The sequence below is a fragment of the Lipophrys pholis genome, assembly GCF_963383615.2.
Source record: "Lipophrys pholis genome assembly, chromosome: 4".
Classification (NCBI taxonomy): domain Eukaryota; kingdom Metazoa; phylum Chordata; class Actinopteri; order Blenniiformes; family Blenniidae; genus Lipophrys; species Lipophrys pholis.
The window spans coordinates 19,049,631-19,064,024 of NC_137637.1; the positions used below are offsets into that span (position 1 = coordinate 19,049,631).

General features: G+C 40.4%; 1 protein-coding gene across 2 annotated transcripts in view; it reads left to right on the forward strand.

The window, feature by feature from the left end:
* camk1b (calcium/calmodulin-dependent protein kinase Ib) overlaps positions 1 to 14,394 on the forward strand; it is a 34,445-nt gene continuing 20,051 nt past the window's right edge. The window contains exons 1-2 of one of the 2 annotated variants that reach the window (XM_080461092.1): positions 1 to 141; positions 5,910 to 6,023. In XM_080461092.1, coding sequence (XP_080317218.1) covers positions 5,938 to 6,023 — 86 coding nt within the window. In that variant the 5' untranslated portion in view covers positions 1 to 141; positions 5,910 to 5,937. The remainder of the gene's footprint in view (positions 142 to 5,909; positions 6,024 to 14,394) is intronic. The other variant, XM_080461091.1, reaches the window with a different exon arrangement.

Sequence of the window (14,394 nt, forward strand, 5' to 3'; positions counted from 1 at the left end):
GCTGGAGAGGCTGGCGAGCTGAGTGCGGCTTCGGTGAGAGCGCTCCGAGTCACCGACAGAGACAGAGGCGGACACCGGGCACCGGCCACCGACACTGCTGCACCTCACTCACAGCAAATTCACAGGTACAAAGCAACACCCGCGGCACTCTCTTCACATAAACTTTACGTTTGACTGCGTTTGGAGAGGTCAGACTGGTGGCCGCAGCGTGGTTTCTCCCCGGCTGCAGTTATCAGGTGAACGGTCGTAAACCTTTCTTCAGCCTTGTCGGGACTTTTATCATAGGCGAGTGTCTTTATTCTTCATTGCACTTGAAATGTGACTTACTTTTCGGGATGACCCTCTTCAGCGTCACTCTGTGGGGGAGGCGGTTGGAGGTGACAGCAGCCGTCACTTGGGTCATGTCTCCCTGAAGGAGGGGGGCTTGAATGTAACGGAACCTGCAGTTAGGAAGATCAGACAGTGACATGGAGTCTATCAGGGACTGAAGTGACTTGTCGACTTCCATTGACTGGGACGACACTGCTAATGTGGATTAAGTCAAACGTAATTAGTCTAATCTGACTATTAATGAAAGGGTGGTGCTGATGTTTACAGTAAAAAGATGGCGATGACGCTTTGGTGTGATTTACTTTTGTCCAATGCTCCCAAAGTGCTCTGAATGTTTTCATTTCCTTCCATATTTTCTCACACTCCTTCACTTTCTCTTTCTTAATCTCTCTCTTAATCTCTTCCTCCCAATCTTCAGTCTGGGATCTTGTAAAGAAGTCTGCTTATCAATTGATAAGCTCCAGTTGAAAGGAGATTTGTTGTGCGTCAGTGGCGCCAGCTGACCAATCAGACTGCGATTTAGAAATCTGTGCGCTCCCAGTCAGTCACTCATACAAGGATGGCGTTGCTTTGGATCGTATCTCTTCTCCAAATCTCAGTTGTAATTGGTAAACAGACATAACCGAGATAAACAGTAATTTACCACTTCGTTCTTGTCTGCTGCAGCACTTGTCCACCACCTCAAATAGTCGTCCTATTCAACAGTTTGACCTATTTGAATCTGTTTGTTGTTGCTGTTTTGTGCAAAACATGAATGGAATGTTGTCATTTCAACTCCACCCTTTTCTGTGTGTTTCATTCTGGCCAATTTGTACATGTGTTCTTGTTTTAAAAAAAAGAAAATTCTTTAAAAACACACAATTTCTATTGAGAAAACAGGTCTGTTTAGTGCTTGTTAGGATGTCTGATCATTGAAAAAGTTGAAAATGTAGATGCAAGAACGACTAATCTGAGCAAACTGAAGAGAGGAAACAAATCTGTCCGAGTTATTTTCAAATCAGCGAATCTACATGAACAGGAATTTAATCTTTTGGCATGTTTGATCCCTGGGGTTTTTTGTTATAACTTGACAGGACGGCTGTTCACAGTTTGGAGTTGTGCCAGACTGTCGAGTGAGTTACGACATAATAGTAGTATTGTTGAGCGAAAATCAATATTTGAAAGTTTTCAAATCCCAACAAGAAACAGTTGAGTGGCTTTGTTGATTTGGTAGCATCATTGTAAACATAAAAAAAAAAAACTTTTGAAGGAAAAAAAAGTAGATTTATTTTCAGGGACTCTGCGATTTTATTATTATATGTTTTATTTTAATGCTTGGGTATTATAGATATAGATACATATTTGTTTTCCACCATTTGGGTTTGTTTGTTTTCTTGTTTAATATTGTGTCACGATGTTTGTGTAACCACTCATTTCAGCTCCACTGCAGTCCATGCTGCGCTCTAACTTGTTACTACATGTCATTTTGTCACACTTAACTGTCGTCGTGTGTATATGTGTGTTTCTTCTGTCCACTGCACAACACAGGAATGGGAAACCAGTGAGTACAGCGACTCTCTCTGTGTCAGTCTCGAGCCAGGGTGAATGCTGCATGTCACCTATTATTCAGGGAATGTGGTTTTGATATTGTGCATCTCCTGATCTCAAGCATCTTAAATCCTTTTGCCTCTTGGGGTCTGAGCAGCTTATCTTCACCCACTGGCCAAAAAGTCATGCCATTTGTGGACATTCAGGGGCTTTTGTGGCCCTCTACATGCTCATACCTGCATGTGTCTTTCCTCTTCTCTCCTATATTTTTAAGCTTTGCCCTTATCTGCCCCTGTGTGTCTGAAACATGAACCTTATTCTGCTGTTTATAGCATTGTGTCTGTTTGAAACAAACAGACCCCCCTTGCTCATCTATACCGATGTCCCGAAAGCTCCAGTGGCTTGACATGTGTTGTTTTACATGTGACATCAGGTTGCCCAATGAAGCCAGAACCATTTGCTTGGGTAACCAGTGGCAAGTGAAGGTTGATGTGCTCATAGATTTTAAAACGACATTGATGTTGAACACCGCTCATTCACAATGCATGAATTTACGTGAATCTACATGTATCGCCATATGAGCAAGACGAGATGCTACAAACAAGCAGTATGTGAGAATGTTTTCACTGTTTCTTCAGCTTCAGCTTCCTTTTAAACTCTGTGATGTTAAATCTATTTTTAAATCCAACAACTGCCATGGTTTATCTGAGTATTGGTCCGATACTGTCATTAAGAATATAGGTGAAACTGTTGGCTTTTGTTTTCACCTGTCTATGTTGATTATTTTTTCAATAGTTTTATTGTTTTCATCACAGGGTTGCAACTGATGTCATGCAGTAGGCTTTTTTTGTTGGAAACAATCAAAGTGTTTCATCCATGAATTTTTGCAGAATCATTCCGAATCCAACACAGTCTGGGACCAGATTATAACAAGTTATATGTAATCCCTAATGGATCAAAAATCACTTGCAAATGTAGCAATGCACATTGTATGCTCTAATGGATCCTCAGTTTCCATGGAAAGAGACTGGTCTGATGTTCTTTGGGGTTCTGTTTTGAGTTCCACTCTCCTCCATATTGTTTGTTTATCCTCTGCTGTACTTATTAGAAATTGAGAGCACAGGCTGCAGAATGTCAGATTTACCGGCAAAGCTTTCCACACACTTTTAGTTGGACTTCCTCTTACTGCTTCCCTCAAGCACATTACTGTGCATGCTGTTTGTTCATGTCTCATTTAGAAACACTTCCTTTTACTTCAGTTGCTCAAAATAGCAAATATTGTGGCGTTAAAACGGCTCAGATAGGATTTCTAAATGCCGACTATAATCCATGTTCATTGCACTTTAACATGATTTTTTTAAAATCCAAATATATTTAAAGTAAATGCGACATACTACATCCCGCTGAAGTAACCAGAATGATTTCCAGCTTAGCTACCACCTGCCATTAGGCACTAAAGCAATTTAGACTCCCAGATACCACAGCAGCTCCTTTGGGTTTCCATGGCGACATGTATGAAGCTGACTTCTGGCGTTAGTGAAGGTAGCAAGAGTGTGTGTGTGTGTGTGTGTGTGTGTGTGTGTGTGTGTGTGTGTGTGTGTGTGTGTGTGTGTGTGTGTGTGTGTGTGTGTGTGTGTGTGTGTGCGGCCATGCCCTAGTAACAATAATTCTGAAATGACTGTAGATGTCCCCCGTTGATGGCTTAATATGTCTCACACACACAATTCAGCATTCAATTAAGCTGATTCAGAAGCAGTCGGAAGATGATTAGCTGCCTTGTTATAGAGTCTTTATCAATGCAACACTTGTGCATTCCAGAACAATGCGTTATATTATCTCATATATAGACAGGCTGACTGTAAAGTTGCCAGGCAAGCAGCAGGAACAGAGGAGGAGTGAAGCACGGTGATATGAGCAGGGCTATTTTAGTCCTCGAGGTCTTGAGTTATAGGCACTTTCTGGGTTTCAATGATGATGGCAGTGAAAGCAGAGTCCTTGAACGTGTGGTGACAAACATCTTAATGCATCTGTGATTTAAAGTTTGAGTCATTAATAGCAGTGTTGTACCATTGTACCTGAGACAATTCGGTTATGATCTGGACGTATAGCCCGATGGCAAAGTAAATTTGAATTACTATTTATTTTTTAAATGGAATACAATGCATTTAGTTTCTAAGTATAATTTCCTTGTTGCCTGAATGCAAACTAGGCTTGGCTTACAGCAATGTCTATTAAAATAACAATTCTTTTTGATAAAAAGGTGCAGCAGTTTGATTGTATTGACAACTTTTCATGATGAATCTGAACAAAAGATGTTTTCTGTACATTTAGGAAAAGACGGCCGAAAAAATTGGTGGCCATTACCACTTGTCACAATTTAATTTTGCTTGGATTCACCTTTTTTTGCAAAAATATAGTGAATTATTGGCTCGAGTACACAACTTGCAACTGACTTCCAGTTTAGTATTACACCCAGTAACTAGCAACGTGATTGGACAATTGATACGACGTGGTATATACGTTTTTAAAAGGCAGCCTCTGATTGGTTCTGACTTATTCTGATGCGTTCAAATGCAAGGGAACAGGGGAGGAATTTAGACACATTTTCTTCGCAAAAAACTTAAATTATATCTGCAGAATCCACACAGGTGGTACTAATCCTATGGGCCTATGATAGATCGAATTTTGACACATGTTTAGATAACTGCACATCATTAATGCTTTTTATAGAAGAATATAATATAATTTGCTGTGTAAATACTGATTTTGATTTAAGTATTGACAATCATGCTGGCTCCATCACCAATTTATGTGTGACTGTGACACACTGAGGCCTTGGGACTGAGCTATAGGAGGCCTGCAGATGACAAATAAGCATCTAATATTCAATCAAAAACTAATAAGGGGATAACAGCCTTTCATCACATTATATGAAACATTTAAAGATGGTGTCTTTATATTTTGAGGAGAGCGATTCAAGAGATATGAGCTAGCTGTAGCTGAGTAAACTTTGCCTTCCCTAACTTGTTGTGCCATTTGGATAAGAGAGTATTTAATGAATGCCAGACCACAAAAGCTGTGATTGGTATGTATGCTACACAATCATGATGCCAGCACAAGATTAAAAAACAACGAAACAAAAACCCGGACTTGTCAGTTGCAGTTGTATATTTTGTTTGTGCCATAATAATCAAACATTTTAGGACAGAGGACGCGAGCTAAATAAAATTTGACCCTGTGGCTTGATTGGCCTTGGGGTGGGACTTTGGAGGTGTCTCATATATTTTATCGAGAAGATTCAAAGTTTCCCAGGAAGCATAGTTGAATAAGAGGCAACCATAAAACGCTCAATAAATCCAATTGATATATTAAGAGAATAGCCTCACATAAACAAATGGGGGCATGTTTATTTGTCATACATGCATTTATCAGGGACGAGTGTTTCAGTAAAATGGGTAACATGTTGCCTGGGCTATTCATTAGTATGTTTTGTTTTAAATATGTTTAATATGTGAAACAAAGCAGGATTTATAGCAGCGGCAGTTACATAAGATTGGTGCCGTTGACCGAACAGGATGCTGTTGGTTTGTTGGCTGTTCCTTTTTACCCAGCTTCAGTTTTAATTTGCATTTACTTCCTTTCCCTGGCAGTGTGAGACATAAATGAGTTTTGTACTTGTACATGATTTTAATTTATGATCTTTTTTTTTCTTCAAACAATTAGATTATGTACAAATGTTTAATTAAAATTTTTTATTGTCTGCATTAAAAGGATTTCCTTTCAAAGGATGTTTATCATCATGGCAGCGTCCTTTACCTGGAAACTGACAATTTTCACCAGTGTTTTCCAAGTGGAGTCGGTAGCATGGACCATCAGTGTGTTGGAAAAAGTGTGAGACACAGTTCCGACATTAGTTGTCCATGTGTTGCAATTTGAAATCACCTCATGAGTGTGAGCTTATCGAAGTATAAAATAGCCGGCGGGAAGTGGATGCCAATGAACTACTGACATTAATAACCATTTTTATTCCTTTTCTTCTTTTTCCTCATTAGTTTAGTTTCTGACCGTCACAACAAGAAGATGCCACTGGGAGAGGAATGCCACGCCTGGAAAAAGAAGACGACAGATGTGAAGGAGATTTATGATTTCAAAGACATCTTGGGAACGTAAGTTACTTACATCAGGGACTCTTGTTTCATCTTTGCTCAATGCTTTTTCTTTAACTGCAATCTCAATATAAAGGGGGCGTGTGTTTTTTTTGTTTTTTTTTTGTCTTGAATATTAATTATACATGGGATATTTATGAGTAAATGGATGTCTCATATGAACAAAGCACATTTAAATAAGGATGTGTTTTTTTCAGCTGATTTTATTATGCATATATTTAGCCATGTAATTACTGCTGCTGAAGAGAATAGTGATCACACTGCACAAAGTGCACTCAGTTCCAAATGTACTGAGAATAATTACATGCCGACTGAGCCTCACCCTTTACAGAAAGATTTATGCAGATATATTGGCTGCCAACCTTAGCTTGGTTGTGAAGTAGAACTGTGATTTTTTTATTTTTTATTTTCATTGCGCTTTTCTTGCGGATGTCTCTCTACTATTAGAGCGCAGTGAGACTTTAAGCGACCCGTATGGATGAGTCCACATGAGTGCCACCAAGTATTTGGTGACTGTTGTTGTGCACAGCCAGCACTTGCAGCGTTGCCATTTATGTGCGGCCTTTTTTTTTTTTTTTTTGTGCCTGCTGGGTGTTTTTATATCTGCAAATTAGCTCATTCATGCAACTGTGAGGAGAGCGGCTTCACGGGAGTTTGCGCCAGTGCAGCTCAGGTGTCGTAGAGCATTTTTGGGAATGTGTCTCTCTTTGTTTTGACCTGCAGCTTGCCAGATTTTTGCCCCTTTTTAATGCAAACAGGACTCCATAAGAATGCAAGGTCACCTTGTAGATAATGACATCTTTCGTTTCGCACCCATTCACCCATCTGCTAGAGCCACTCTACTCAAAGCGTCGTCACGAGGGCTTTGGCTTTTCCCAGCTGACATTGGGTGTGAGGCAGTATGTACACACTTGACGGGTTGCCAGCACGTCACAAGGCCAACACACACACACACGGACGGACACACACACACAAACACACACACACACACACACACACACACACACACACACACACACACACACACACACACACACACACACACACACACACACACACACACACACACACACACACACAACACACACACAAACAATCCCTCTCAGAAGTTCACACCTGCAGACCATTTGGAGTCAGCAGTTAACATAACTAGTATATCTTTGGGGAACTGCACAGTGGTGTAGTGGCCTGTGTTCTAACTCCATAGTGGGAGGAGCTTCAGTTTGAGTTCTTGTTTGGGAAACTTTTGATGTAGTGTGTGCACAGTACACACGCCACATCCTAAAACATGCAGTGAAGTGTGACTGTGTTAGTGCTTCTTTGTGTGTTGTCCTCCAACCTTCAACATGTAGTCAATTGAACAATTCAGTCATGCCGTTTCCAATTTTAGTTTTAGAATATCCCTCCTCTGTATTGTTTGTTAGTAGTTCGTCTTCAAAATTGGGTTAAAATACCACTCGGACTGTTCCACAAAGCATTACACTGATAATCTGTATTTCCAATGTAAATAAAAAACAACGATTGTGAAACATCTCTTACTTGAATAGCTGAATATATTAACACATTACTGACCAACACATCTGATACAATTTCAATGAAAACGGACCGTGATACACTCGACAAAGCAGTCATTGTTATGTTGTTGTATTGGATTACATCAGATTGTACTTGGTAATAAAAGCAGTTGTCAAGGATGACACAAATTGTTGTTTGGTTTTGTATTAAGCTGTAGTGACCAAAACGACTCCTTGTGGAAATGAATGTAGACAAACCACCTGCAGATGAAGAAGACATGTTCCTCATTACAGTGTTTAACTGAGAAAACATAACCAGCACATGATGGACCTTTGTGTTGAAGGAATGACCCCCTTCCTCAAATAATCTAGAATCACCAGTGAAACTGGAATATCGGCATTTCCCTGAGCAGTATTATGGCTATAAACATATGTGTTTGACTTGAACTTGACATTAGCTCCAGTCTGGTGTTGTAACTACTGAGTGAGTTATTTACCTCTATACTTTGGTTAAGGAGTAACACTCGATGCTTGTTTTCTGGTATGTGTCTATTGTTGAAATCTATATTCATTTAGTTTTTGTTAGCTATTTATACAACTTTTATGCTATTATGACTACCCTGCAGTGTCCTTAGTTGAGTTGGATGCTACTTTGTGCTGCGTCTTCTCATTTGCCGTTCAGCTTGTTTGTTGTGGTGAAATATCTGATAAACTATATTACAATTGATGATTGTGTGTATGTGGGTCTATGTATGCACACATATACACACACGCTAATGTTCTACCAATCTTTAAAAGGTCTTGTTTACTTTTTGAAGACATCAAAATGTCATATCTATTGCTTGCCATTTGTAGAGCTTTGATTTTACGTGTGACATCTAAAGCCCACTTTATACGCTATATTTGTGTATGTCAGCCGGAAACACCACTCGCCTCTCTATATGATGTGTCTCGTAACAACATATGATGTCTCATCATTAAGACAGAAGTGTCTATGTTCTCCATTGTTTCTGTTACCGGTCTCTTCGTTCTGTGGGCACCTTCATGCCGTTATTCATCGCACAGTGAAACATCTAACTGAAGCTATTAGAAATCCCTCCCTGAAAGTGCCATTAAAGGACAGTTTTAATCATCAGAATACCTACTGGATGTGTGTTCTGTCACTGTGGGTGGGGAGAGTCATAATACAGGATGTTTATCCAAGGTGTTTCACTTCATGCTCCTTTTCCATACGTCAACATCCGTGTTAGTCAAGGATTAATCTGTGTGAACACTCATTAAACCTAAGACCAAACCTAAGTTATGTGTGACGATGATTTCTTCAATCGCTTTTTCTTTTTTTTCTTTTTTTTATATCTGTTTCTCTCCCTTGTCTGTAGCTCTGTTGCGCTAAACAAATCAGTATTAATTGGGAACATAAACCTGAGACAAGCAGCGAATTCAATAATAATGTATTAGTGAACGCTGATGTACTTCACTGGTCAGTCTTCTTATTCAGATATTTCTACGTTCACCTGATTCATACCGGATTCCAAAAATGTTGTTCTGCCACCACTTCATGTACAAAAAATGAAAGTTGTTTTTGAGCCAGATAGATGAGTGCACCTGATGATATGTAAAATGCTTTTCTATCCTCGCCAAGCCTCCAGTTCCACACCTGTCCCCATTTCGGGGCTGAGGTTGTTCACGAAGAGATTACCGGTGTGCCGCATCACTCAGCTGTGTGCCACATTCATTTGCCATTTCTGGATTGTTGTCTTGGTAACAACAGGAGACACTTTCCATAATGGACTCAAACAGTCACTATGGAAACAAAGTTTTTGATTTGCTATTAATAATCCACCACCGGGTGCATATGTTTTCATTGTGCAGGAGATAAACCAGCTCTCTTTTTGCACAGGAAAAGACACACACACACACACACACACACACACACACACACACACACACACACACACACACACACACACACACACACACACACACACACACACACACACACACACACACACACACACACACACACACACACACACACACACACAACGTATTTATCTATAAAGGTACTCATGTTTCACCAGTTTCTTTTCCATGAATATTTTGGTTCCTAAGAAGCGGCGCTGCTGGTCATTTACTATCTAATTACATATTGAAAACTACATCCTGGCGGCTAAACCAAGCCTACTCAGATACCTGCTGTCCACAAACATCACAAGTAAACATTTGTATGCTAAATATTGTTGTTTCTAGACTACAAGAATGTAGTCCTGACAAATAACTGATACTATTGAACAATTGTGAACCATTTGTCAGGATTTTATACTCATCAGTTCTTCAGCCTTCTAAAAGTCTTCAGGTCTTCTAAAACCATGTTAGTTCTCACATTCTACCATTTTCTTTTGGTGGTTTCAGTGACATAATTATCAATCACACAGTTACTTTACACTCCACACCAGTGGCTCATATTGGTCTGCCCTGATAATCCCCAGATGCAGCCACATGTTGAGTAATCAAACCAGATGGGGATTAATAATGCACAGGACAGGCAATGGCAGTTTCACTGCAATCAACTCAAATCCTCTCTCGCCTTCCCTCCGTTTTTCATTTCAGTTACTTATGTTAATCTGTGCCCCTCCCTCTCATTCTCATGTGTCTGACCCATCTGAAAACCAGGTCCATGCTGAAATCCAGCTCCATTTTGGCTCCTCCTCCCTGTCACCTGCTCTCTTTTTCCTGGTTTCACACTGCGTTCGCTGTTAAATGGGGATCCCAGTGCATCCTGCTGCCCTTTGATTTTTCAGCTGAAATTAAAGCATTCATTATGCAGTGATGATGAGACACACAGCTCAGCTGAACAGGAACCAGGCTGCATATCCTCTTTTAGGGTCGTGTTCGCAAACCCCAGATAAATGGCAAGTAACAATCACATTTTTGGTTTGTTAAACAGCAATGGTGTCACAAGAAGCCCCAGGAGTGCACACTCACACACTTACCAAAGTCTTCTTGCGGAAGGTCGATATTCTTATTATGCCAATTTTTTTTCCAAAATGCATTTCAAGTATTGACTGTACCGTCACTCTCTTGGATATATTCACATTCAGTCGGCACCTAAATCTGGATGGTTATTAATTTATAGTTCTTGTATGGGGGGATTAACATCGTATGGATGCTTAGCTGCTATAGAAGAAATTGTTGGCATCTGTTCTGCCCTACTGTAGAAGACAACACTATCAAGATTTCATTATTCTTTGTATGTGCTAAGAACTGTTTTGCTTTCAGTGTTAGTGGTGTTTTTGAAAATCTTTCGCTGCGTCTCAGCTGGGACTTTGTGTGTTTGTATAGTAACCAATCCTTTTTAGCTTCTGCAGTCCTTTTAGCTTCTATTTTGTTGATATTTTTACAAAACTCCCCCCCTTTTTTAAGCGTTCCCACACTCCACTGTAGGGTTTGAGGTTTCTCTGCTGATGACAAACTACACAAATGAACCATGTTGACTTTTCTGACATTTAAATGGCTGCACATGTTCTCATGCCGCAAGCAGTGAGGGGAAGTTCTTGGCATTTTCAGCCCGGAATACATGGTGATCACACACAGGAAATGAGGCAACAAGGCATGGTGCTTAGGTGGACTTGTTAGAGTGAGAGTCGGGCAGTGTGCTGTAATCATCTAAAATCGGTGGGGTTGATGGATCGGCCCCTGCCTGTCTCTGTCACTCATGTCGAATAGTGACACAGTGGCCCCTGCCCCATGCTGGATGGATGATCAGCTATTGGCCATGATTGATCTGGAAAGAGTGCTGCCTGTCTGCACGTTGGTATGTGAGAGACAGAGGAGACTAAAGGGTTCATGTTATCACTAATTGTTGTGGATGTTCAGCACATGCAATAAAAGTTCTCCTATTTGTGTCCTGTTGGTGTTTTCTGTTTGTTGACCCATGTCTCCACTACTCCAATCTCTCGCTCGTCACCTCTATGAATGGACAAAGAGGCTCCAATCATCACACTTCGGTTTTTCCAAAACACTGAGCACTCTAGCGCACACAGACCGACCCATCTCTCTTTCTCATATTCAAACATTTGTCTTTAGTACATCATAAGAGTGAGCATGTTCGCCTAATTGCATAATTGTTCGTCTTCAGTAGATAAACCACCATAAAGGTTGAACACTTGTGGTTTTGACATGTTAGTAGTAATCTCCTTGACTTTGAATAAATAAGAGATTCTTTGGCTGTGTGAGTCCCTTCTACTGAAGTTTATAACCAGAAGCCGTGTGGTTTGTTTGGTTTTGTGATGCAGAACTCACAGTCCGTGTTAGGACAGGATCTGGTAGTCAAAAGAGGAACCTTTTGCTCCATTTGTTTCCCACACACTTGTGCCTCTTGGCTAGATTTGCCACTTTGTCTGAGAGCCCTCTGCTCATGAGTGGAAAGGTTCAATAATCCACACTAATTGGCGTATATGTCTGTGTTTGAAGTGTTTGGACACTCATCCCTGCATACATTTGTGAATGACTGTAGGTGTGATTAGAGGGGAAACTCTGCTGTTGTGTCAATAATACTTTTGTTGTGTGCAAATAGTTTCATTCTCTCAAACTTCAGTTAACATTTTGATTTGAAGTGGAAAATAATAATTTACCAGAAGTTGGACTAATGCGGTGTGTTCAGCTCTTTACAGTCTCTTTTCAGGAATGTACCGATACATAAGGTGACCCTCATGATGTAGCCCGTGCGCACATAATCTAGTCTTTCACAAGTTGCACAATTCTAGACTTACACAGCAATTTTGCACTGCGTGTCTTTAAATACATGTAAAATGTTTCTGCTACTAGTAAGATACCCAGACGTCTGACAAAGTCCTTCTTAATGCATGCATGTTGTTAGACTTGCATTTCTTACTGTGATGTGGTTTTACCTCATATCCAGAGAGTAAGTGGGCTAAAAGATCAACATGACTACATGTCCATCTGCCACCAGATTTCCTGTCAACAGGCATTTTCAAAAATGTATTTGAGACACAGTGAGAAGCCCACATTTAAACGACTGTCAGCCCAGATGGACTTTTTGGGTGATATTTTTGTTCCCTTTTTGTTAATCGGTGTTTGTTGAGTTTGTTGAGTCATAATCGAATGAATTCAAAGTGATGAGTAACAAAATAGTTCAGACAAAAGGAAATGGCCACCTTCATGAAGCAGATGAGTCTCCCAGCATGAGAGCTGCCCCACTTCATCTATTTTTCATCTCTGTTTCTCGTTGCATTTTTTTTCCCCCCGTCTGTCCTAACTCTCCCTCTCTCCTCTTCCATTACTGTTGTTTTCATCCCACTATATTCCTGTGATAGGCTTTGCCGACAATTCCAGTTGCTTTATCTTTTCCTAATCCTGTAATATCTCCGTTTCTCAGCAAGGATGTAGCTCAGAGACATCAGTGGACTTAGAGTTCAAAATGATTGAATTACTTTGCTTTGCTTTTCTTAGGTTTTCTTTTGCCAAAAGATGTATTGTGTCTAAGCTGCAGGATGGGATTAGCTAAGATTTTCTTTCATTAAAAATAAGGAGGCAGGCATATTGTACAGCTCCTGTTCCAGGCCTCAAAGCGAGGGGCATTGGACTGTGTTTTCCCTTGTAATTCTTTTTCTGCCCCGGCCACATCATACAGGAGTTATGAGTAAGGCTTCTGGCACACTCGTCTGTCTCTTTCTTTTCTTCCATCCTGTTATTGTGTCTCCCTATACTTGATTGCGTGAGCAGACATGATTTATGTTTAGATACTCTGCTGGACACCTTAAAGCCACGATATGACGCATGAAGACACAAAGAAATAACAGTCAAGAAGGATTGATTGATTGTGATACAGCCACCATCTGGTCATGGTCAGCAGAGTTACACAGTGCCTTTGAAATATGACAACTTCCAACTCCGACCCAATCCTGGAAATCCATCCCTGATTATGGCATCCTCAGCCCTTCAGCCCTGCCCTGACCTAATTCGAACAGAAGTCTGCATCTCAGCACAGCACAGCTCAGCTCAGCATGGCATTGCCTCCAGTTCCTGAAATACACACACACACACACACACACACACACACACACACACACACACACACACACACACACACACACACACACACACACACACACACACACACACACACACACACACACACACACACACACACACAGTCTAACACAAACACACACGTATATATGCCCACTGTCTGGCCCACTTATGCATCTCCATCTGCTCACAGCAATATATCCCCCCTAACAGTTTTTAATACACTCTCTGGCTTGTCATGTACATCTTCCCACAGTCTTTACACATAGTTATAATCCCTTATTAACCACATTCCCTTAATTTCAAGCTGTCCACATATCAGCAAGCTTGAAAAGACTTTCTCTATGACTATTTTCTCCTGTCCTAGAAATCCTTGGGGAAATATGTGCCTTGCTTTCCAGCTTAATTACAATCCACTCTATCATTTGGTTCAGGATTTTTTTTTTTTACATCTCTGTGACTGCAATTTCCACTAATGTAGAAGGCTTGGAACAAAGATTTGGATATATTCTTTCTCCTGAATGTAGAATAAAGCAGTTGCAGTTGCATAAATTTAGCTGAAGCCCATGGTTTTGCTAATGTATAAGCCGTGTCCTCTACAAATTAATAACATGGCAATATCATTTAGATGTATGTTAAATTTGAGGCTGCCTGATGAGCTAAAGCCAAATATAAAAAATGGTCATTTCAGCAGAGTTTGTTCTTGTTGTGGTGACTGAAATATGTGTTTTTGTCTTGCGAACAGCTTTTTTTCTAACTTTGTGTGGCTTAAACCATCTGCTGGAAACTACATTGTTAACACAAAA